The 26697-nt window shown below is 43.8% G+C and overlaps 1 protein-coding gene across 1 annotated transcript; it reads right to left on the reverse strand.

The window, feature by feature from the left end:
- Positions 1-15488: 15488 nt before the first annotated feature.
- Positions 15489-23369, reverse strand: LOC311121338 (liprin-beta-2-like). The gene is made up of 3 exons (XM_084195840.1): positions 22928-23369; positions 21230-21471; positions 15489-15530 (listed from the first exon to the last, which is right to left on the reverse strand). Exons 1-3 carry the CDS (start codon positions 22989-22991, stop codon positions 15525-15527), a joined length of 312 nt encoding a protein of 103 aa, XP_084051966.1. The 5' UTR covers positions 22992-23369; the 3' UTR covers positions 15489-15524.
- Positions 23370-26697: the final 3328 nt, after the last annotated feature.

Consider the following 26697-nt stretch of genomic DNA (forward strand, 5'->3'; position numbering starts at 1 on the left):
ATTTAGCAGACGCTCTTATCCAGAGCGACTTACAGTTAGTGAATGCATACATGTTTTTTTGTGTTTTTTTCATACTGGCCCCCCGTGGGAAACGAACCCACATCGCTGACGGCCAAACCCTCCCCTACCTTGGACGACACTGGACCAATTGTGCGCCGCCCATGGGTCTCCCGGTCGCGGCCGGCTGCGACAGAGCCTGGACCTCTAGTGGCACAGCTAGCACTGCGATGCAGTGCCTTAGACCACTGAGATGCAGTGCCTTAGACCACTGCGCCACTCGGGAGTATATGATCAGTCTCTATACTGTATGTTGCATAATTATAATGGCATATATTAGCATATACAGTGAGGGGACAAAAGTATTTGACCCCTGCTGATTTTGGACGTTTGCCCACTGACAAAGAAATTATCAGTCTATAATTTTAATGGTAGGTTTATTTGAACAGTGAGAGACAGAATAACAACAAAAAAATCCTGAAAAACGCACGTCAAAAATGTTACAAATTGACCTGCACCTCAATGTCAGTGATTCTCTCATTAACACAGGTGAGAGTGTTGACGAGGACAAGGCTGGAAATAATATAATAATGATAATAATAATAATAATAATAATAATATAATTATAATTATAATTATAATTATAATTATATTATAATAATATTATAATAATATAATTAGCATAACAGATCACTCTGTCATGCTGATTGAGTTAGAATAACAGACTGGAAGCTTTAAAAGGAGGGTGGTGCTTGAAATCATGTTCTTCCTCTGTTAACCATGGTTACCTGCAAGGAAACATGTGCCATCATCATTGCTTTGCACAAAAAGGGCTTCACAGGCAAGGATATTGCTGCTAGTAAGATTGCACCTAAATCAACCATTTATCGGATCATCAAGAACTTCAAGGAGAGAGGTTCAATTGTTGTGAAGAAGGCTTCAGGGCACCCAAGAAAGTCCAGCAAGCGCCAGGACCGTCTCCTAAAGTTGATTCAGCTGCGGGATCGGGGCACCACCAGTGCAAGGCTTGCTCAGGAATGGCAGCAGGCAGGTGTGAGTGCATCTGCACGCACAGTGAGGCAAAGACTTTTGGAGGATGGCCTGGTATCAAGAAGGGCAGCAAAGAAGCCACTTCTCTCCAAGAAAAACATCAGGGACAGACTGATATTCTGCAAAAGGTACAGGGATTGGAGTGCTGAGGACTGGAGTAAAGTCATTTTCTCTGATGAATCCCCTTTCCGATTGTTTGGGGCATCCGGAAAACACCTTGTCTGGAGAAGACAAGGTGAGCGCTACCATCAGTCCTGTGTCATGCCAACAGTAAAGCATCCTGAGACCATTCATGTGTAGGGTTGCTTCTCAGCCAAGGAAGTGGGCTCACTCACAACTTTGCCTAAGAACACAGCCATGAATAAAGAATGGTACCAACACATCCTCAGAGAGCAACTTCTCCCAACCATCCAAGAACAGTTGCTTTTCCAGCATGATGGAGCACCTTGCCATAAGGCAAAAGTGATAACTAAGTAGCTCGGGGAACAAAACATCGACATTTTGGGTCCATTGCCAGGAAACTCCCCAGACCTTAATCCCATTGAGAACTTGTGGTTGATCCTCAAGAGGCGGGTGGACAAACAAAACCCCACAAATTCTGACAAACTCCAAGCATTGATTATGCAAGAATGGGCTGCCATCAGTCAGGATGTGGCCCAGAAGTTAATTGACAGCATGCCAGGGCGGATTGCAGAGGTCTTGAAAAAGAAGGGTCAACACAGCAAATATTGACTCTTTGCATAAACTTAATGTAATTGTCAATAAAAGCCTTTGACACTTATGGAATGCTTGTAATTATACTTCAGTATACCATAGTAACGTCTGACAAAAATATCTCATATCACTGAAGCAGCAAACTTTGTGAAGACCAATACTTGTGTCATTCTCAAAACATTTGACCACGACTGTACACACAACAAGTAGGCCACATGGGGGAGAGGCGTGGTGCCAAGAGTTGTTGCTTTATTTGTTTTTTTGAAACCAGGTTTGCTGTTCACTTTAGCTGCGCTATATGAGATGGATAAAATAATACTGTATGTTTCCTTGAATTTGTTCTGGACCCAGGGAGTGTGAAAAGACCCCTGGTGGCATGTCTGGTGGTGTCACACCCTGTCTCTGGGACTCTATATGTTGAGCCAGGGTGTGTTCATTCTATGTGGTCTGTTTCTATGTTGGGGATCTAGGTTGTTTATTTCTATGTTGGCCTGAGTGACTCCCAATCAGAGGCAACGAGTGTCAGCTGTTGGCTGGTTGTCTCTGATTGGGAGCCATATTTAAACTGTCGGTTGTCCCTTTGTGTTTGTGGGTTCTTGTTCCGTGTCGGTCATTGTTACCGTGGACTTCACGAGTCGTTTATTGTTTTGTTGGTTGTGTATGTTATCACTGAAGATAATAAATAACATGTTCGTTCAACACGCTGCGCATTGGTCTCTCCCTGACGATCGTGACAGGTGGGGTAAGTGTGTGTGTGTCAGTGCTATGTGTAAGTTAACTATGCAAACAATTTGGAATTTCCAACACATTAATGTTTCTTATAAAACAAGATGTGATGCAGTCAGTCTTTCCTCAGCCATAGTATTAATATTAGCCCTCTGACTACAATGAAGAGCAAGATATGCCGCTCTGTTCTGGACTAGCTGCAGTTTAACTAGGCCTTTCTTTGCAGCACTTGACCATATGACTGGACAATAATCAAGATAAGATAAAACTAGAGCCTGCAGGAATTGCTTTTTGGAGTGTGGTGTCAAAAAAGCAGACTTCTCCCCATCTTTACAACCATTGAATCTATATGTTTTGACCATGATGGTTTACAATCTAAGGTAACACCAAGTAATTTAGTCTCAACTTGTTCAACAGCCACACCATTCATTACCAGATTCAGCTGAGGTCTAGAACATAGGGAAGGATTTGTACCAAATACAATGCTCTTAGTTTTATAGATGTTCAGGACCAGTTTATTACTGGCCACCCATTCCAAAACTGACTGCAACTCTTTACTAAGAGTTTTAGTGACTTTATTGGCTGTGGTTGCTGATGTGTATATGGTTGAATCATCAGCATATATGGACACACATGCTTTGTTTAATGGCAGTGGCAGGTCATTGGTGTTAATAGAAAAGAGTAGAGGGCCTAGAGAGCTGCCCTGCAGTACACCACACTTTACGTTTGACATTAGAGACACTTCCGTGAGTTCTATTAGATAGATAGCTCTGAATCCACGATATGACAGAGCTTGAAAAGCCATAACACATACATGTTCTCAACAACAGGTTATGGTCAATAATATCGAAGGCTGCACTGAAATCTAACAGTACAGCTCCCACAATCTTCTTATTATCCATTTCTTTCAACCATTCATCAGTCATTTGTGTCAGTGCAGTACATGTTGATTGTCACATAATTTCTCAATTTGCAGTAAGTCAGCCAGTTAGATGTGCAGCCAGACTTATCAGCCACTCCTTTTTACCCCATCTCTTTCAACCATACAGTTATTTAATTCCTTGTCAATCCATGGAGCCTTAATAGTTCTAACATTCAGTTTCTTAACAGGTGCATGTTTACAGTGGCGGCTCCTGAAAAAATTCTCAGGAGGGGCAATTTTTCTGATGATTTAGGTGACCTACACACATTTAAAAAAAGATATGTCCAGCAACAACATGAAGACAGGGGCAGCATATAAATCAATACCAGAAGCATTTATTGACTGATCTGGGGAGATGGATTCCAGTTTCTGTGACAGATTATAAATAATCTCTGATGCCTTTGTTATATTAGCTTTTGGTTGAATGTACTGTCGTAGTAAATATATAATGTTATAGCTTGGTCTGACTAAAATCTTGTGCATGACCCATTTTGTGTTGGGCGTTTGTTTTCAATCAATGCTGTTCCTATCCTATAACAATGGACAAAAGAGTCCTATCTTGTCAGCCTTGTCAGCAGGTGGCCAAGGACAACACCCACGCCATAGGTCTCTCAGTTCTTCCAACTCACGAGTTCTTGCTCTGAGGACACACACACACATCATCACTGATAACACACACACACACACACATCATCACTGTTAAACACACACACACACACACAAAAATCCCCTCTCTTTAGGCTGAACATTTGAAGACAGAGAACCCGACTCAGAGCCAATGCAACAGTGGAGGGAACCTCGCCCAACTCATCAGGACCAATCAGAAGATCAGAACTACTAGATTCAACCTACATCATTTATTGTATAAAATGTCTGCACAATGTTTTCGGGGCTCTCTTCAGATAGCTCCCTAAGAGTTTGACGAACGGGTCCGTGCACGCGATTCCAGATATCTTTACCTCTGAATAAACTGCCTTTATTATACCATATCCACCCTGTCCAAAGTCTCTACTTGGTCTCAGTTCTGCAGTAAACTTGTGATTATCAACAGTACACAACGGTAACAAACAATTGGGGGAACTCACGGGGCAGATAGTAAGGTCGCAGTGACACAGAAAGCAGTTCAATGTCGGGGTACAGAGTCGCTCTCTTACCAGGATCGCGGTCCGCTCTGACCAGGGTGAAGCCGGCCGGCTCCACTTCTCTGTCCGGGACTCTGTCATCCAGCCAAGTCTCCCAGCTGTATTGGGATTCCGCTGCCAGCAGCGTTTTCATTATTTAGTCCGTTCGTAGCGGGTATGTACACGATCAACAAGATCAGTCCAAAACCGACCACTGGAAATCCATGGTTGGCAGAATGTTTGTAAACTAAGTCTACAAATTAAAAACATAAAATAACGCCACACTGCAGGTCGCAACAGAGACGCTGCTAGCCGCCATTGTCTTAGTTACGTTCATGGTTACGTCACGTATGACGAAAGCGCGTAAGTGCAAGCCCACAGACCCCCATAGAGAATGTATTGAAAGCTTTGAAATTTGAAAAAAATAGATTTTACATGACAGGCTATGAGAGACTTCTGGGCGATTTTCAACTTGACTGAAATCGCCCCAAAAACGGGCGGGGCCATTTGAAGCACGACTTTAGCCTGATTTGACATTTAGTGGCAGTCAGATCAGATTACAACACTGATAACTACTGTTGCCGTGATATAATTGATTAGAAAAAAATCCCTTCCTTTTCCCGTTTGGCAGTGCGTCGCCCATATCGCCCTATTGAACAGGCCTTCCCTGCATGTTTATCAATAATTGGAAGAAGCAATTTCATAAATTCATAAAGTGCATCATCTGTTGGCTCCTTATTAATCACATCAGAACAACAAATATTTTCCACATGAGTCACAGCAAAATCTTTTGTATGATCTCTTATACACTATTTTAGGACCAGCTTTTGGAACTTTGGCTTTCCTGGATATAGCCACTGCATCCAATGGGTACAGATACAGCTTTAGAACAAAGTTCTACAGTATTAGTAAAAATGTAATAATAATTTTTTTAAAAACATGTGGATGATTTTGTTCCTGTAGTGTTTGTAAACAGCCTGGTAGGTTGATTATTAACCTGAACCAGATTACAGGCACTGGTTACAGTGAGAAGCTTCCTTTTGTGTGGACGACTTGATGAAAACCTCTCTATTTACATCACATACACTATCAAGCATTTCACAAACATTATTTAGATACTGACTGTTAGCACTTGGTGGCCTATAGCAACACCCCAAAAGGAAAGGCTTCAGATGTGCCAAGTGATCCTGCAACCACAACACTTCAATAACACTTGACATAAAATATTCTCTAAGCATTACAGGGAAATTGCTCTGAATATATACAGCAACACCTCCTCCATAAGCGTTCCTGACTCTTCTATAGATGTTATATCCTTGTATTGCTACTGCTGTATCATCAAAGGAATCATCTAAGTGTGTCTCAGAATGGCTAATGGATGTTTGCCGTTGATGAGGAGGAGGGAAAGAGATGGGGTTTAATACTGGCAACCTGTTCAATCTCACTCATTGTGTCTTCCTGGACAGGAAGTGGAAGGAGTGGAAATACATGAGCTCTACCAATGGATGACTTTAATATCTCTATCATCATCCTCTAATAATCCTCTCTCTCTCCATACCTCCCCATCCCCCTCTACCTTCCATCAGTGTGCTCCACCAGTAAACGACTAGCCTGTGGAGAACTTCAAAGTAGGTCCTCAGGGCTCCCCACTCCCCAGTGTAGGGATGGAGAGATGCTATGTGTTTCATGGGGTCTCACTGACAGAGCGATGTCTGTGGAATTAACAATACAACTCTACGAGAGAGAGAGAGAGAGAGAGAGAGAGAGAGAGAGAGAATATCTGTATCATGTAGTATTATATTATCACAGTTTTTCCCTCCTCCAGTACACATTTGTATTGTAGCCCTGGACAAAAACACCTGATTCAAATGTCAAGGGCTTGATGATTAGTTGACAAGTACAATCAGGTGTGCTTCTCCGGGGCCACAACAAGATATGTATTGTTGGGGGCAGTGGAGGCTGCTCAGGGGAGGACTGCTCATAATAATGGAGTGAATGGAATGGTATCAAACAGATAAAAACCATGTGTTTGATACCATTCCATTTACTCCATTCCGACCATTATTATGAGCTGTCCTCCCCTCAGCAGCCTCCACTGGTTGGGTGTACTCGAGGACCGGAGTTGGGAAACACTGTAGTAGAGTATAAAAATGTTTTGTCTATCAAACCCATTCATTGTTTCAGAGTCTCGTACTAAGCTGTATATATTCTTCCCTGTTTCTTCCCATGATGGCTCATAGTGTCTATGATTGCTCAGGGGACATTCATACATCACTGTCTTATTGCTCTCCCTCTGCAGCTAGACACTAATGAGAAACGGTTGACTGTTCATTCCAGCCCTCAGTCATACACACACACACATACACACACACACATACACACACACACACAGATATGCATGTGCACCCATGCATGCATGCATAGGAACGCATGCACACACACATTAATGCAGACACGGACACACACAAACATAGGCATGCATGCATAGGCATGAGCACATGTACGCAAGCGCATGCACACACACACACACACACACACACACACACTTACTGTCCATCATGTCCTATGAGCAGGGTAAAGACAGAGCCAGCAAAAACAGCAGCTGACAGACCGTAATAGAGCCTGGCTGTCAATGTGTTGTCAGGAGTATCCCCCTGAGGATAGACTGGTCACTTAAAGCCATGATTACTCTTGATAGGTGTTAGCCTGGTGTTACAGTACAGTGAGGGGAGCTCGGCCAGGTCAACGGATTCTCATAGCTCAGGATCTAGAATAGCCCCTGGCATAGATAGCCTACCGAAGTTTGAAAAGAGTGTGGATCTCTATTAATTTTCCATCTACGTAACATTGCAAAAATCAGAAATTTTCTGTCCAAAAATGATGCAGAAAAATTAATCCATGCATTTGTTACTTCTAGGTTAGACTACTGCAATGCTCTACTTTCCGGCTACCCGGATAAAGCACTAAATAAACTTCAGTTAGTGCTAAATACGGCTGCTAGAATCCTGACTAGAACCAAGAAATTTGATCATATTACTCCAGTGCTAGCTTCCCTACACTGGCTTCCTGTTAAGGCAAGGGCTGATTTCAAGGTTTTACTGTTAACCTATAAAGCGTTACATGGGCTTGCTCCTACCTATCTTTCCGAGTTGGTCCTGCCGTACATCTTAATACGTACGCTACGGTCACAAGACGCAGGCCTCCTAATTGTCCCTAGAATTTCTAAGCAAACAGCGGGAGGCAGGGCTTTCTCCTATAGATCTCCATTTTTATGGAACAGTCTGCCTACCCATGTGAGAGACGCAGACTCGGTCTCAACCTTTAAGTCTTTACTGAAGACTTATCTCTTCAGTAGGTCATATGATTGAGTGTAGTCTGGCCCAGGAGTGTGAAGGTGAACGGAAAGGCTCTGGAGCAACGAACAGCCCTTGCTGTCTCTGCCAGGCCGGTTCCCCTCTCTCCACTGGGGTTCTCTGCCTCTAACCCTGTTACAGGGGCTGAGTCACTGGCTTGCTGGTGCTCTTTCATGCCGTCCCTAGGAGGGGTGCGTCACTTGAGTGGGTTGAGTTACTGACGTGATCTTCCTGTCTGGGTTGGCGCCCCCCCTTGGTTTGTGCTGTGGTGGAGACCTCTGTGGGCTATACTCGGCCTTGTCTCAGGATTGTAAGTTGGTGGTTGAGGATATCCCTCTAGTGGTGCGGGGGCTGTGCTTTGGCAGAGTGGGTGGGGTTATATCCTTCCTGTTTGGCCCTGTCCGGGGGTTTCTTCAGATGGGGCCACAGTGTCTCCGGACCGCTCCTGTCTCAGCCTCCAGTATTTATGCTGCAGTAGTTTATGTGTCGGGGGGCTGGGGTTAGTTGGTTATACCTGGAGTACTTCTCCTGTCTTATCCAGTGTCCTGTGTGAATTTATGTATGCTCTCTCTAATTCTCTCGTTCTCTCTTTCTCTCTGAGAACCTGAGCCCTAGGACCATACGTCAGGACTACCGGGCATGATGACACCTTGCTGTCCCCAGTCCGCCTGGCCTTGCTGCTATTCCAGTTTCAACTGTTCTGCCTGCGGTTACGAAACCCCTACCTGTCCCAGACCTGCTGTTTTCAACTCTTAATGATCGGCTATGAAAAGCCAACTGAGAGACCTGAGCCCTAGGACCATACGTCGGGACTACCGGCCGTGGTGACTCCTTGCTGTCCCCAGTCCGCCTGGCCTTGCTGCTATTCCAGTTTCAACTGTTCTGCCTGCGGTTATGGAACCCCTACCTGTCCCAGACCTGCTGTTTTCAACTCTTAATGATCGGCTATGAAAAGCCAACTGAGATTTATTCCTGATTATTATTTGACCATGCTTGTCACTTATGAACATTTTTGAACATCTTGGCATGGTTCTGTTATAATCTCCACCCGGCACAGCCAGAAGAGGACTGGCCACCCCTCATAGCCTGGTTCCTCTCTAGGTTTCTTCCTAGGTTTTGGCCTTTCTAGGGAGTTTTTCCTAGCCACCGTGCTTCTACACCTGCATTACTAGCTGTTTGGGGTTTTAGGCTGGGTTTCTGTACAGCACTTCGAGATATTAGCTGATGTAAGAAGGGCTATATAAAATAAAATTGATTGATTGATTGATAGTAATACTTATCTAACTGTGCATTCATATGAAAAGTACTTGGATTAAAATGATGTAATCTTTTATTTCACGGACATGTTGGAGGTGTGTTTGAGCGTCCAGTGAACCTCATCAATGTTACAGTCTCTAGAGCAGAGAAATGGCTTCTCTCAATGTCCTTGTAACTAGATCACTGTGATGCCCTGACCACTTCATGTGGATAGAGGAGTGGGTGTGTGTGTAGGTGTGTGTCCGTGCATGTCTGTATGTACATGCATGTCTGTTTGTTTGTACACCTGGGTGAACCTTTGATCCTCTTATTGGGGAGTTGAATATTTGAATTCATAAATGGACACATCTCACCATCCCCTGTACTGTCTCTCCTCTTTATCCACCCATTCATCCCCCTCTCTCTTCTCTCTCTCCCCTTTCAGAGTTAATATGTTCTGCGTCTTTTCTAGATTAACAATCATCAAAAATACATGTACAGTGTATGTTATGTTGATTTAATTCAATGTCTACTTTATCAACAGTATGTTGATGTCAGGCTGGTCTTTGTTGTGGAGAGTGCACTCATGTAGGACTAAGATGTTTCTCAGGTTAAAGATAGAGCTTGGCTGTAGCCTAAAACGATGTGCTGCAACTACTTCTCTCAGCTCATTATCCATGCATGTAGGCCACTGGAATATGCAGCTCTGGGGAGGCTGTACATCTGGTGACCGCAGGCATGACAGAGACAGAAAAGTGCAGTTTGACAGAAATCGTACCTGTGAGAATTCATAAAATACCTACATTCTCAAAGTCATGGATAAAGCTCACTATTCTGTCACCCTTCAAAGTGATAAAACGACAAGATCATGCTCCAGAGTTATCTTACAAGGACTACATCATGATGTGTGAAAACACGAGGTACATACAATATGTGTGGTAATCCATTACTCTGATGACAGCAATATATCCTCCCTGCTGTAATATAGGCAAAGAGAATGAGGCTGTAGTATGATAATGTTCCTATCGTCCCTATTTAGGTTGACTTATTTCACCAATCTCCCTGTAATCTGTTGGAAACCCACCAGTAACACAGCACCTTCAGGCCGCTCAGATATGTGGTGATATGTGGGCTCTATTTTAAGCATGTGAATCAAAAATAATTTGGCCCTGAGATTGCGAGGTGTTATTAAAATGCTAAACAGTTGAATGGGTGGATAACAAGACAATCTAAACCTCATCAGGACATGGGAGGGAAGGACGGAGGGAGAAAATAGAACATGTCTGCTTTGTATTCACTGTGGGTGATTGTTATTTCATATATTACAGAATGTAATATGCCCATAGATCATTATTGACCAAATGAACTCAATGCTGATGTATTCACTCTCCCCTACCTGTAGTATGTAAAATGTAAAATGTAAATGTATGTAAATGTCTGTAGTGGTTTGATATATTTTTGGTTTATTTATTATTTTTGGTGAATTCAAACACATATGCCTAACCTAAGCATGCTGCTTCACAGATCAACAGTAGTGAACATTTGCTGCAGAAATATTAACTGTTTTTATTAATTGATCATAGTATAGCTTTTGCTATATTGAAATGTTCATTAGGCCTACTGGACGGATTTCTCCATAGAGGTGTCTGTTAGGGTGGAGATCAAATCTTCAGCAGAGTCATCCTTCACATCCTCATCAGTAGCGATCATGTCCTTAGTGCTCTCAGGGGTCAGTGCCATGTCAGGAGTGGAGTTCTGGGTGCTTGAGTCTGATGTGTGAACCTCTGTCATGGTCTCTGATGACTGGGTGGTCACCATGGAGATCTGTCTCTGAGAGGTGGCAGTGGTCTGTGTGTCTGTGTTCATATCTGTTGTCTGTGTTTCTGTCTGCGCCTGTGTCGAAGTGTTGGTAGTGGATGGCTTTCTCTCTGTCCTAGTTGCCATAGACGAGGTGGTCATAGGGACTCCAGGTAGCTGCCACTCCAGCGGGAGGATGGCCAGGTTCCTAGCCTGGGAGAACTGGGAGAGGGAGCTCTACCCGGAGGAAGAGGGGGGTTAGGTTGAGGTCAGAGAGGAAACTGCCTGAATGTGTGAATCTCTGAATGTCTGTATAGTAAGTCAGGTTTCAGTAACTTACGTGGGCACGTGGTAGAGTCGGAGAGTCAGGTCTTATGTATATTTCCTCCACATGGGTCTTCACTTGCCGGGGTGTCCTTTGATTTGCCTGCATAAGACAATTGCAATACCCAATGATAAAACATTATGGGAAATATATTTTGCTCTCGATAAAATATGATACAGCATATTTGCTTGTCTCACAGAGTTCGGTCTTTGTCCCAAATGAGTTCCCTTGTCTGTTTCTGGTGTTGTACTTCTGGGTTTGTGGTCTTGAGATGATTTCAATAGCTGGACTTCAGTCCAGTCTTTCTCCCTCCCTACCTTTCCATTACTCTTGTCCTTGACCTTTTTGGTTGTAACATCTCCTCCAGACCAGTCTGAGCCTGTTTAGACATTTTGATTTTGAAGACACATCTTTCCAAGTGGAGCAATATCATTCTATATCTAATCAACAGACAACCCATAACACTCACCAGTATCAGATGCAGTATCTTCGTCCTGGTCCTTTTTACTCTGTCTGTACTGAGAGGCACGAGTTTTCTTCAGCTTGACTTTCCCTCCACAGCAGAAGAGAGTGAACAGCTGCAGGGCCGCCACAGCTGGATAGATGCTCTGCTTCTTCTCTTTCTGCTTGGTCTCCTTTGCTTTCTCCACAGGGGAGACCTCAGGGTCACAATCAGTACATCAGTTAGAAATCTACTGATATTTCAAACTACAATATAAATAGCCAATGAGCTCTAGTGTGTTTCCATGGCAAAATGTTACCCAATAATAACTAGGGTTAGTGCTAACCGAGATCCTTGAGACATCCCTACCCTAAACCCTAACCTTACCCTAACTCTAACCTTAACCATTTCAATTTCAATGGGGGTAAGGTCAGAGTTGGGACGTTCCATGGATTCCGTTAAGACTTTTTAACTAGTAGGGCCTACCCCATCCGAAGGGGCATTGTGACATTATCACATTTGTCAAGCAGTATCAAATTCAACACAATATACTGTGTTTTCCTTATTGTGGTCATTATCAAATGCATTGGCAAATCCTCATTGATAAGCAGGTTTGGATGTCTTATCGAGTTAGATCTTTGTTTATTGTCGTTTTCTGTTTCCAGTGTCGTTCTGCGTTTGTGGTCCTTAGATTTACATTTTAGTCATTTAGCAGACGCTCTTATCCAGAGCGACTTACAGTTAGTGAATACATATATTATTTATTTTTTTATACTGGCCCCCCGTGGGAATCGAACCCACAACCCTGGCGTTGCAAACGCCATGCTCTATCAACTGAGCTACATCCCTGCCAGCCATTCCCTCCCCTACCCTGGGCCAATTGTGCGCCGCCCATGAGTCTCCCGGTCGCGGCTGGCTGCGACAGAGCCTGGATTCGAACCAGGATCTCTAGTGGCACAGTTAGCACTGCGATGCAGTGCCTTAGACCACTGCGCCACTCAGGAGATTTCTAAACTTCAATCCAAACTTTCTCGCTCCGAACCTTTCGTTTACTCTTGTGCTTGATCCTTTTCACATCACCTTCAGAATAGTCAGAGCCTGTAAGTGAAACATTTCCAAGACACATTATGTTTTTTTTCCAAGTGAAGCCTAAATAATTGTACTATGTAGCAGCACTAGTCAATAGGCACCTCCTCACACTCACCAGTATCAGAGTCATTATTGTTGTTCGTATCGTGTATTGTTGTTGCCTTTCTCCCCTCACCACTCTGGGAGGGATCAAATGGTGTCTTCTTCATCCTGATGCAGCTCAGCAGTGTACACAGCTGAAGAAAGGTCAGGGCTGGAGGGATGCTCTTCTTCTTGGGTTTATTTTTATGTTTATGGGTCTCCTTTCGTTGCTCCCAAGGAGAGACCAGAGTGACAGGGTCACTATGTGTCTGACCCATAACACGCTAGGGTAGTGTACTGTTGTAATCAATCAAATCAGTTATAGGTTGAGAGATGTAGCTAACACGCTCTACCTGAGCTTGTCTAACAATTTTAATGTGGTCTGGGATTATGTTAGAAGTGTGTTTCCGTGGCAACATGTTACCTCATAATGTTCCCTAGTGCTCCATCCCTGGTAAAGTGGCATTGTGACATCATCAAGTTATTTACCTATCCACATATCCACCCAGAACACTGGAGCAGCCTATTACTATAGACCTAGTCTGCCTTTATGTCTGTATGTCTGTCTGTCTGTACAGATGTAGGATCTTCATTTGATCACTCTTTTGTTGCTGAGATTTGTACTGCAGAGCAAGAAATGCAAACTTGTATTGTATTACAAAAGGCTTCTAAAGTTTGTAATTTCCATTTTAAAATGTCAGACTTGATTTGCCCAAACAGAAAATGTATCAACCCCTACAAAAAATGTCCATTCATTATAATCCACATCATAATTCACATTTCCTGTTGCTGCAGAATTATTTTCCTGCTGTAGCAAACTGGCTCAAATTAAGATCATACATCTGTATGTCTGTCTCTCTCTTTCCTTCTCTCTCCATCTCTCTCTCTGCCTGTACTCATATTTAACCTCTCCCTTCACCCTATTGCAGCACTTTGTTTTCTCATCTATTTCCTGCCTGCATCACGTTGCAAGGAGATTGTGGCTGAGCACAGGTCAATCACTCCACATTGAGAATTAATTTAATTATTAATGAATGATTATACAGTTGATTATCAAGTGCCACACTCAACATATTACTACTGTTGGCAATCAGAATACATACTTGTTGTAGTCCAAGAGTCTACTCAGTGAATACATGCAGGCCAGTGGGCAAGAGTCATGGCAACACATCTATATTCACACCTCCTCTATGTCTGCACTATTAAAAGCAGATCGCCGCCACATGTAGCATAAGAGATAGGAAGCCTCCCTGGCTCAGCGCCTGTTAGTGTCAGATTTGAAGAGCTACATGTCAGCCTGATAATTACTCTGTGTCATCCGCTGAGGCAATTAGTGATAAAAGCTCACACAACGTGATAGGCTAACACCTCTGTAGGTACCTGGATGGATCACAGTAGCTTATCCACTTCACTCAGACCACTAATGATAGGTTTGCAGGTATGCACGCACACACGCACAAACACAAACACACACCACATGCACTCACTCACACACACACACACACACACACACACACACACACACACACACACAGGCACACACGTCACACTCACACACTCCTATTGTCATACAGTAATGGTTGGTGTAGGTGGACTGCGGGACCATGGGTTGTAGGTGTTAACCAGATGAGAGGCGACTGCAGGACCATGGGTCGTAGGTGTTAACCAGACGAGAGGCGACTGCAGGACCATTGGTCGTGGTTGTTAACCAGACGAGAGGCGACTGCAGGACCATGGGTCGTGGTTGTTAACCAGACAAGAGGCGACGGCAGGACCATGGGTCGTGGTTGTTAACCAGACGAGAGGCGACTATAGGACCATTGGTCATGGTTGTTAACCAGACAAGAGGCGACGGCAGGACCATGGGTCGTGGTTGTTAACCAGACAAGAGGCGACGGCAGGCTGGCTGTCATAAAGGCGCTCAGAGAGACCTGTGACACTGCGCATACTAATGACAACTGAATTATTCATCTGTAGCGCGGCAACATCCAACAGCAGCGCAGCTAGCTAACGGCCTGGTTTATATCAGTCAGGGATGAGAGGCCTTATCTACATCACAGCAACTCTAACCAACGGCCTAAGTGATGCTATATGCTAGACAGAGGAGAAAAGAGGGATCATAGACAACAGAAAATAAACAGACTGCAGCTAGCTGAATGTAAAGGGGAGCAGAGGCTTTTTCTATAGTGCAGTAGCAACAGTATATGTCTGTTGAGAGCACTAGTGGTAGGGGGTGATTTACACTCTCTCTTTATGATGGTCCATGTCAATGCCCTGCTTAGCATTGATATAACGATACAGAAAAAAGCATGGAAGAAAATTACATTTACATTGGCCTCCCTAGCTGGGATGAGATAACAAAGATATCATCACTGTGTGGCTGGTACTCTAATTTATTGATGTTGTGTGAGGAAGAAAGTGGTGCTCTCTCCATATGACATATAGCACACACACACACACACACACACACACACAGAAAGACAGTTTATCTGTCCATGTCGTCTGGTGGTCGACTCCATAGAGATCCTATTAAATTACAAAAGGGTCTATGTCATAATCCCTCACAGTTATAGAAGGGGGTGATAAAGGCAGCTATTTTCGTCAGGAGAAATCCAAACCAGTCTAATTGGAATGAATGGCAGTAGAGGCATCGGTGATGCATTTCCTGTTTTTACTTCTGCAAGAAAAGAAAAGAAAGGTATGATAAATATCAGAAGTTGTGTAATAGAAATATTGTAACCCCAAAATATTGACGTATAATTATAAATACAGTTTATACAGGTTTATACACATTTTCGGTCTAAATAGCCTCTAAAATATATGTAAACAGACCGTAAATGTCAACATATGTATTTTCTTAGAAAGCTGTGAGTGTTATTATATTATACAATATCAGTACTTGTTGCATTTAAAACTTGTCTAAATCCTATCATCAACTGATTTCAGCAAGTGTATGCTGTGGATTGACTGCATTGTTTAAATGGAATATTGGCATATTGGCACAATTTGAAAAATGTATGGAATCATGCCTCTAAAAATGGCTGGCTATAGCTAGCAAACATACAATGCAGATAATCTCCAAATTCATTGTTTTACACAATATCTTATTACAGCACTGCAAACAATGTTTGACCAAGTCCCTGACCAAAATGGCTGATGCTTTAGACCATCATAAGAAGGTTCATATCCATTCTAGTATTCTAATTCCTAATTCTATTTCCAAAGCATCCTGTAGGCTTCATAGAAATGGGAAATTGCCCTGCTTATAGTGAACATTGCATCATCACCATCATCTAAATGGTGTCACGCCTCATCTTCTAAAGTGTCCCATATGTAGGGAGAGAATGTATAGGCTGATGACCAGTGGTGAAAGAAGTACCCCGTTGTCATACTTGAGTAAAAGTAAAGATACCTTAATAGAAAATGACTCAAGTAAAAGTGAAAGTTACACAGTAAAATACTACTTGAGTAAAATTCTAAAAGTATTTGGTTTAAATATACTTAAGTACCAAAAGTAAATGTAATTGCTAAAATATACTTAAGCATTAAAAGTAAAAGTATAAATCATTTAAGCAAACCAGACCATTTTCTAGTTTTGTATTTTATTTACGGATAGCCAGGTGCACACTCCAACACAGATATAATTTACAAACAAAGCATGCATGTTTAGTGAGTCTGCCAGATCAGAGGCTGTAGGAATGACTAAGGATGTTCTCTAGATACTGTAAGTGAGTGAATTGGACCGTTTTCCTGTCCTGCTAAGCACTCAAAATGTAATGAGTTGTCACGCCCTGGCTCTGGTGACTCTTAAATGTTGAGCCAGGGTGTGGACTTGTTATGTTTAGTTTTCTATGGGTTTTGTTCTAGATCGTTTATTTCTATGTTGGCCAGGGTGGTTCCCAATCAGAGACAGCTGTAGCTCGTTGTCTCTGATTGGGGTCCATACTTAGGCAGCCTGTGTTCACTAGTTTATTGTATGATCTTGTTCCGTATGGTTTGTTGTATTACCTAGGACTTCACGTATCGTTTTGTTGTTTTTGTTCTTGTTGTGAACACTTAATAAAGTATGTACGCCTATCACGCTGCGCCTTGGTCCGCTTCTCATAACGATCGTGACAGAAGATCCCACCAAGAGAGGACCAAGCAGCGTGCCAAACAGGAGAAGTTGGCGATGTCCCAGGTGGGCGAATGGTGGTCTTGGGAGGACATATTCGCGGGCAGAGGGCCATGGGCAATAATAAATGCCCAGGCAGGAGAGGAGAAACGGCGCCAACCGTGCCGACGACGGACACGCGAGAGGCAATCCCAAGTAATTTTTTTGGGGGGGCACACGGCGTGGATGACGGGGCTGCTGGAGGCAGCTAGAGGGCGCATCGGCGATCTAGGAGAGGAGGCCACCAGGTTTGGGGGGCTGGAAGGATGGTTGGCGGAGCCTAGAGGTAGAGCAGAGCCAACTCCCCGTACTCAGGCTAGGCAGCGTGAGACTGGGCAGGCTCCGGGTTATGCGGAGCCACGTACTGTGCCGCGAGTGTTCCGGCACAGTCCTGTACGTCCTGTGCGAGCACCACGCACGTGTCGTGCTAAGGTGGGCATGTAGCCAGGACGGAGTGTGCCGGCTCAACGCTCGTGGCCTCCAGTACCCCTCCTCGGTCCCGGATATCCTGCGCCAGTGCCACGTGCTGTAGCGCCAGTACGAGTGCACAGCTCTGTACGTCCTGTGCTGATGCCTCACACAGGGTGTGGAGATAGGCATTCAGCCAGGACGGGTTGTGTCAGCTCTCCGCTCCAGACCTCTAGTCCGTCTCCACAGTCCAGCCCGGCCTGTTCCTGTCCCTCACACCAAGCCTGTGGTGCGCGTCGCCAGCCGGTCCGGCCCATTCCTGCTCCCCGTACCAAGCCTGTGGTGCGCGTCGCCAGCACGGTCCGGCCTGTTCCTGTCCCTCGCACCAAGCCTGTGGTGCGCGTCGCCAGCCCGGTCCGGCCTGTTCCAGTCCCTCGCACCAAGCCTGTGATGCGCGTCGCCAGCCCGCTCCGTTCCTGCTCCCCGTACCAAGCCTGTGGTGCGCGTCGCCAGCCCGGTCCGGCCCGTTCCTACTCCCCTTCACACATTCTTCATTAAAATTCAGTACAAGTTCCTCAACAGATGGATTGACAGATTAGCCATATTGCTAATTGAACTATACGGAAATCAAGTTTTCCTGTTATCGTGCCATGTATGAAGGCTATGTAGAAGCTCATCCAATCACAATCGCCTGCAGAGTTTCGGGTATAAGTATTATTCCTGCACAGTAAAGAAACGCAGGGAGAGTTGGGTCCTGTGTGGCTCAGGTGGTAGATGCCAGGGTTGGATTCCCATGGGGGACCAGTACGAACAAGAAAGTAAAAAAGGTATGGAAATGTATGCTCTGGATAAGAACTTCTGTTAATTGACTAAAATGTAAATGTAATATGAGAGTTCAAAGTGTTTTCCAGAAAGGTGGTTACCATGTTTTATTGAATGCTACCTGTTGCTCTTCAACAATTGCCAAGCTTTTCCCATACCAACTTTTAATTGAAGGGCCTTGTTCTGTGAAGGTGCAGAAATGACAGACAATAGAACAGGTGACTACTATGACACAGAACCTTCCAGTTTACGGTCAAAACAGATGAGTCTGTACTATCAATCAACTGTGTCACAATGAACAACTCCACAACACAAGTCTTTCTCCATGTGCATCTCCAGTATGCAAGCGATTTCCCTGTCTGTGTACAATAACAATAACCAGATTCCTCTATACAGATGCAGTACAGATATATAAGCAGGGAAAAAGCATGAAAGTGAAACCTCAAAAAGTCTCTTACCTTTTTCAGCTAGGCAACATGCTTATAGAAATCAATGTTATACTCCATTCTGTTGGCCCATTGTAGCGTTGACTATTTTCTTCCTCAAACTCTACACTGTAACTTATCAGAGAGAGAGAGAGAGAGAGAGAGAGAGAGAGAGAGAGAGAGAGAGAGAGAGAGAGAGAGAGAGAGAGAGAGAGACTCAGAAACTTAACAGAGCTTCTGAAAGAAAGATACTTTATCACTGTTAATCCCCTTGAATCCTTCTATCTGCTTCTTCCTCCTCTTCCCCTCCTACTCTCTCGCTGCAGAGAGACTGTAGTGGGGAGCCTATGGTGTGCTGTGTCTAGGTCGGACCCTGGCTGTGTGGTTTGGAGCCCAGACAGAGGCAGGCTGAGAAGTGGCTAGTCTCTAATATCAGACTGCAGCACTACGACTCAGACCACGCCAGCTGGCTCCTCTCCCTCCCTTTCTTCTCCTCCCCTCTCTTTATTTTTTTTATTTTTTTATTTCACCTTTATTTAACCAGGTAAACCAGTTGAGAACAAGTTCTCATTTACAACTGCGACCTGGCCAAGATAAAGCAAAGCAGTGCGATAAAAACAACAACACATAGTTACATATGGGGTAAAACAAAACAAAAATCAAAAAAAAATATACAACAGAAATACAATTAATATACAGTGTGCAAATTTAGCAAGTTATGGAGGTAAGGCAATAAAATAGGCTATAGTGCAAAATAATTACAATTTAGTATTAACACTGGAATGATGTGCAAGAGATGATGTGCAAATAGAGATACTGGGGTACAGATGAGCAAAATAAATTACAATATAGGGATGAGGTAGTTGGGCGGGCTAATTTCAGATTGGCTGTGTACAGGTGCAGTGATCGGTAAGGTGCTCTGACAACTGATGCTTAAAGTTAGTGAGGGAGATAAGTGTCTCCAGCTTCAGAGATTTTTGCAATTTGTTCCAGTCATTGGCAGCAGAGAACTGGAAGGAATTGCGGCCAAAGGAGGTGTTGGCTTTGGGGATGACCAGTGAGATATACCCGCTGGAGCGCAGACTACGGGTGGGTGTTGCTATGGTGACCAATGAGCTAAGATAAGGCGGGGATTTGCCTAGCAGTGATTTATAGATGGCCTGGAGCCAGTGGGTTTGGCGACGAATATGTAGTGAGGACCAGCCAACAAGAGCGTACAGGTCACAGTGGTGGGTATTATATGGGGCTTTGGAGACAAAACGGATGGCACTGTGATAGACAACATCCAATTTGCTGAGTAGAGTGTTGGAGGCTATTTTGTAAATGACATCGCCGAAGTCGAGGATCGGTAGGATAGTCAGTTTTACGAGGGCATGTTTGGCAGCATGAGTGAAGGAGGCTTTGTTGCGAAATAGGAAGCCGATTCTAGATTTAACTTTGGATTGGAGATTCTTAATGTGAGTCTGGAAGGAGAGTTTACAGTCTAACCAGACACCTAGATATTTGTAGTTGTCCACGTACTCTAGGTCAGACCCGTCTAGAGTAGTGATTCTAGTCGGGTGGGCGGGTGCAAGCAGCGTTCGGTTGAAGAGCATGCATTTTGTTTTACTAGTGTTTAAGAGCAGTTGGAGGCTACTGAAGGAGTGTTGTATGGAATTGAAGCTCGTTTGGAGGTTTGTTAACACAGTGTCCAATGAAGGGCCAGATGTATACAAAATGGTGTCGTCTGCGTAGAGGTGGATCTGAGAGTCACCAGCAGCAAGAGCGACGTCATTGATATACACAGAGAAAAGAGTTGGCCCAAGAATTGAACCCTGTGGCACCCCCATAGAGACTGCCATAGGTCCAGACAACAGGCCCTCCGATTTGACACATTGAACTCTATCTGAGAAGTAGTTGGTGAACCAGGCGAGGCAGTCATTTGAGAAACCAAGGCTATTTAGTCTGCCAATAAGAATGCGGTGGTTGACAGAGTCGAAAGCCTTGGCCAGGTCAATGAAAACGGCTGCACAGTACTGTCTATTATCGATCGCGGTTATAATATCATTTAGGACCTTGAGCGTGGCTGAACTGCACCCATGACCAGCTCGGAAACCGGATTGCATAGCGGAGAAGGTACGGTGGGATTCGAAATGGTTGGTGATCTGTTTGTTGACTTGGCTTTCAAAAACTTTTGAAAGGCAGGGCAGGATGGATATGGGTCTGTAACAGTTTGGGTCTAGAGTGTCACCCCCTTTGTCACCCCTTTGTCACCCCCTCTCTCTTTCCCTCTCCCTCTCCCTTTCCCTCTCCCTCTCCCTTTGTCACCCCCTCTCTCTTTTATTCTCTCTCTCTCTCTCTCTCTCTCGCTTTCTGTCTGTCTCTCTCTTTTTATCCCTTTCTGTCTCCTACACAAACACTATCACTTTGTTATTTTTGTCTCTATTCCACCCCATAATATCCCCCCCCCCCTTCTGAAAGATGGTTCATATGCTCAATAGAACCCAGTAACAAGGTTTCCTGAATAAATACACCACACTAGCCAGTTTAGTGTGTGAAGTGAGTTTAGGCTGTGTTGAAGCTACTCACCCCTCCCTTCTCCAGCCAATCTAACAGGGTGTGTGCTGTGTCCATGGGGACCTGTCTGCTCATGGAGTCATGCTCCTCCTGGTCCACCTGGCCCTCCAGGGCTACCCTGAGATCCTCTACCAGCTGCAGCACCCTGATGTTGGGGTTAATGGCTGAGGTGAGGGCAAAGGTGGGGGCAGAGTTCGAACCCTGGGAGTGGTAACCCTGGGCCCCAAACTTCAAGAAGGCCTCGCAGAACCCTCCTGCCAATAAAATGAAATAATTTAGATTCAAGTTATGGTTAGGGCACATATCATAGGGGTGATACAGCCATCAGAGCCATAAAACTAGCTATCCCAGAGTCTAGCAATCCATTTTGACTTGTTTTGATTTTCTGAAATCAGATTACTATAAACTGTTTGCTGTTGACTATATTGTATGTGACTGCTCCACAAACAGCCTGTTAGGATTGCTGAGTGAAAGTATTATGTGCTGATGAATATATCATGCCAGTTTGAATTTCCAATGTGAGTCACTGAATACATCAACATAATGTGTGAAATAATTGAAAACATCCAACTGCTACCTAGCATAACCACTGGAGGGCACCCTCCCACTACAACGCTAGCTTCAACAGTGCCTGAACGCTGTCAGCTTTGAAAACTCAAGTGTTCCCTATAGGGATATTGTAGGGACATTGCATGGTGTATTGACTGCTTCTCTGAGTAAAGGCAGTGTGTCAAAGTGCTGTGCTCTGATGGTCTTTTAAATATTGCACTAGTCTGCACAGATATATATTCATGATCTCATGTCACCTTAGCTGTAGGCCTATTACAGGAATTGTTAGCATTATTAGCAATATGTTAGCCTGTATGACCATCTCTATGGGTGATGTCACGGTTTTCTCTGTCTTGCAGTGTACTGGGGGTCATTAGCACTATGCTATCTCTATTATTAGAGCCTTTTGTCTTGTGCCCCTTACAGGAACCCCAACAGAGTCATCTGATATCCTGCTATGGTTATGACAAACAGTGGTGACTGAAATGTATCACCCCTGTAAGAAAACATGGGGAGCTGAAAAATATGGAAAGAGAGCTAGTTATAGAGTGTCGTGGACAACTACAGACAAGGATGTTGTATTAGTCTTTCTTGCTAGCACTGATTTTGCTGATAGCTGCTTTATTGAGGAACGTTTTTTTCATTCTATGACATTGATATGTGGTTGTTTTATCGACCTTAGTTGAATGCACTGACTGTAAATTGCTCTGGATAAGAGTGTCTGCTAAATGACCAAAATGGAAATGTAATATAAATGATAGAGTATACATGGAATAGATCAGGTGGGGGAAGAAGAGAGGCAGCGTAAAAGACTAGCAGAATGGTTGATGTACAGTAGCCTACTGACAAGGACCATCTATTCAAAACCTGCTGAGTTTCCCCCAGTAAATCTGCTGTAGTTGGAACAAGCTTAATCCCAGTATCTCAAACTTCAAGATCCTAAGAGGAACTTTCCTTTCATCATTTCAACTAAAATCCAAAGTACACAATTTATTTTGATTATGCTTAGAAAGAACTGAACAAAATGTAACATTCCTACTCTAAGTTAATATATTTAAATCTCAATGAAACCTTCAAGACATTACCAAATACCAGTCTAAAGAGAGCAGTAATTGCAAGCCGGGTTGTCTTTGAGGAGGTCTTAATAAAATAGAAGCTTACCAGCGATAATGTCATCCATTTGCTCCAAGGCTGCCTCCAGCATGTGGCTGTCATCTGACGCCATGGCAACGGGCTACTTCATACACTGTTACTCACCGGATCACCATGCACCGATAGGAGAAATTGAAATAGAGAAAGCGAGAGAGAGGGAGAGGGATGGAGGGAGTGATAGTAGAGCCGGAGAGAGAGACAGAGAGGAGCAGAAGGGAGGGGAGTAAGAGATGGGGACAGTTTTCAATCATGTCAGACAGATTATAATCAGCATTCAGTTGACTGGAGCTTTAGGGAGTTCTCTTTGCCTCTTAGATCTATTTACAGCAAAACAACAACAGCTGCCCCAGCCCTTTTTCCCATATACATATCCTCCATGTATGTGGCTTTTGGCTTTAAATGTTCCTCTCATTTTGCGGGCGGAGTTCTTGCCATTGTCAGCAGTCCTATCCACTTGGGATGGGAGCGTAACCTTGGCATTGTTTGGGTTTGTGTTTTTCTTCAAGTACTCCATTTGTCTCCCCTTTATTTCTTTAAGATGTTCTCGTTAACTTCATTCACAGGTTCGGAAGGTAACTGAACTAAATGACTATCGCCCCGTAGCACTCACTTCTGTCATCATGAAGTGCTTTGAAAGGCTAGTTAAGGACCATATCACCTCCACCTTACCCGACACCTGAGACCCACTACAATCTGCATACCGCCCCAACAGATCCACAGATGACGCAATCACCATAGCACTGTACACTGCCTATCACTGCCTGGTACAACAACTGCACCGTCCGCAACCGCAGGGCTCTCCAGAGGGTGGTGCGGTCAGCCCAACGCATCCCTGGGGGCACAATGCCTGCCCTTCAAGACATCTACAGCACCCGGTGTCACAGGAAGGCCAAGAAGATCATCAAGGACCTCAGCCACCCGAGCCACGGCGGACGGCCTGTTCACCCTGCTACCATCTAGAAGGCGGAGACAGGTGCATAAAAGCTGGAACCGAGAGACTGAAAAACAGCTTCTATATCCAGGCCATCAGACTGTTAAATAGTCACCACTAGCTGGCTTCCGCCCAGTACCCTGCCCTGAACCTTACTCACTGTTACTAGCCGGCTACCACCCAGTACTCTACCCTACACCTTAGAGACTTATATTCCAGACTTGCTCGTTCTAATATTTATACATTTCTTAATTCCTTTCTTTATATTTTGGGGATTTGCGTGTATTGTTTTGTATTATTAGGTATTACTGCATGTTGGAGCTAGGAACATAAGCATTTTGCTATAACATCTGCAAAATATGTGTACGTGACCAATAAAATGTGATTTTCTTTTATTTGGAATATTATCTTGTGTTTTTTCTTTTTTCATGGCTGGTATGATTTTTATGGCTGTTATTTTGCCCTCAGGGTGAGAATACAGAAGTTATAAAATACTGTCTTACTGGAAACAAGGTTGAATCAGTATAAAGATGGTACTGACCAGCAGGACCCAGTCACAATCATTTCTGTATATCATCCACAGTTTACCTAATGTCACTGTCAATCAGACAGTTAGACACAATACAGTATACCATGCTTTTTAGAGCTGTCAGTCTTGGCTGCACTAGGGTAGCACCAGCACGGCATTATTTGGAGGACACATAAGACCCTTGTACTGACAGATGGACATACAATAGTAGAACAGGATGACAGACAGTTGCATACCAATAACCAATGCAAACATGGACCAGTGGCTGTCATAACAAAGTCCAAATGAAAACCCTGTGGATGCTGTAGACAGTGGTGTCAGTCATCACCTCTGTCACTACACCCTGTTTCGGGCTATTTACTGTGTAATTACACGCACACGCGTACACACACAAACCTACACACAGGAAAATCTATATAAACCTTTAAACCTAATGCACATTGATACATTCTATTACATAATCTGTTCACAGATGTAATGGTATGATCCTATTATTTGGTCTACATACAGTCTGTTGTAATAGCATTCCCCACTCTGTCACAGAGTAAAATCCACTACTACAGTAGGCTACTATAAACTAAATAAACACATATGTTTGCCAATGTGTTGTAATCACACACACCCAAGGGTCGATAGGTAGACTACTTACTGGATCACAGATAAGGTTGTCATTTCATAGCACTCTGGCTCCATAGTGGCAGAGATGCAATCACTAGAGGAGTGATAAACTACCAACTGAACTGCACCACAACAAAACTAATCTATCAGATTAGTCAGATTATATTAAACCCTTGACCAGAATCATAGTACTGCATCATCCTACCACCCCTATCTTGTAGTTATTCCAAGGTCTTTGGTACACAAAAAAAGGTGCTATTTAGAACCTAAAAGGGTTATTTGGCTGTCCCCATAGGATAACCCTTTCAAGAACCCTTTTTGGTTCCAATTAGAACCTTTTTGGTTCCAGGTAAAACTATTTTGGGTTCCATGTAGAACCCTTTCCACAGACGGTTCTACATAGAACCCAAAAGGGTTCTACCGGGAACCAAAAATGGTTCTATCTGGAACTCAAAAAGGGTTCTCCTATGGGGACAGCCGAAGAACCCTTTTTTGAACCCTTTTTTCTGAGAGTGTATAATGACATCCACTCTGAACAGTGTGACTTGTAGCCCTATTTTAGTCACAGACAGTCGGTTGTTTGCAAAATAAATGCTTTTATTTCTGGCCAGGGAATTACAAAAGCATGTTAATGATATGGTGCATGCACTGTGTTTGCTCCCACAAACCTCTGTACCGGTCAACACAATTCAAGAGGAAAGAAACAACCTTCTGGATCTACAGTGAAAAACACAGCTCAGATAGCTGTTATAGTGGGGAATAAGGCATTATAAAATTATTCTACAGTTGGAGTATTTGAGATATTATCTACACACCCTCCCCTACCACCTGCTCTAGCCCTTACCTATCCTCTCTCCTGCCCCCTAGGCTCGACAAAACATACCTTCTAATGTTACATCTAGTACAGGTTTTGAATTGAATCCCATTCCATACACTGTAACCATTAATCTGTCTTCTGTATTGACAGAAATGCATAATTTCTACTTGATTCGACCTACATTGACATATGACGTTGGGAGAATGTTCACTCACCGTGTTATTGCCCCATGGGTAGCATCTGTTGGTGGGCAGGATGGCCTAGTAACAGTATTATAATGTACATTTAGCCAGCGGGCTGCTACAAATAATGTTACATTACACACTATCGCAACATACTGTATATGTGGATCTGTTCATCTTGTGTAGTGTAATGTGTTCACATCACCCAATTTCAATTGTATTGTGTTGCAGATTCATTTGCAATAGAGCGTTTATATTCCACTGTTTCACCTATTATTTAATTACTAGTGTGTGTTCTTTTGACAGTGTACGCAAATCAGTAGGACAGTAGACTTACAGCTTTTTCAATGCTCTGACATCCTATCAGCAGAGACGGTAGAGAAAGCGAAACATCTCACAGGCTAATTGTTTTCTGATTGGGCGTGGCAGGGTGGGGTGAGCGGGGATGAAGGGGGAGTAAGTAGACCAGAGCCAGCTGTTATCGGGCAGTTTCCCATTAAAAATAAATGGTCAACGCCCACTTACACAGACAGAAACCTTGACCTTTAAAAAAAAAATGGTAAACAGCCTTTATGCACCATCTTCATTATTCACCATCTTTGTCATCTGTATGGGAGAGCATGGGGAGGCAGTACTGTGCTGCTATACCTTAAAAGGCCACCAGAGAGCATCAAATGACTACATACAGTATGTCAACGACCA

This window comes from Coregonus lavaretus, assembly GCF_964263955.1.
Source record: "Coregonus lavaretus genome assembly, contig: HAP1_SCAFFOLD_2810, whole genome shotgun sequence".
NCBI classification, from domain to species: domain Eukaryota; kingdom Metazoa; phylum Chordata; class Actinopteri; order Salmoniformes; family Salmonidae; genus Coregonus; species Coregonus lavaretus.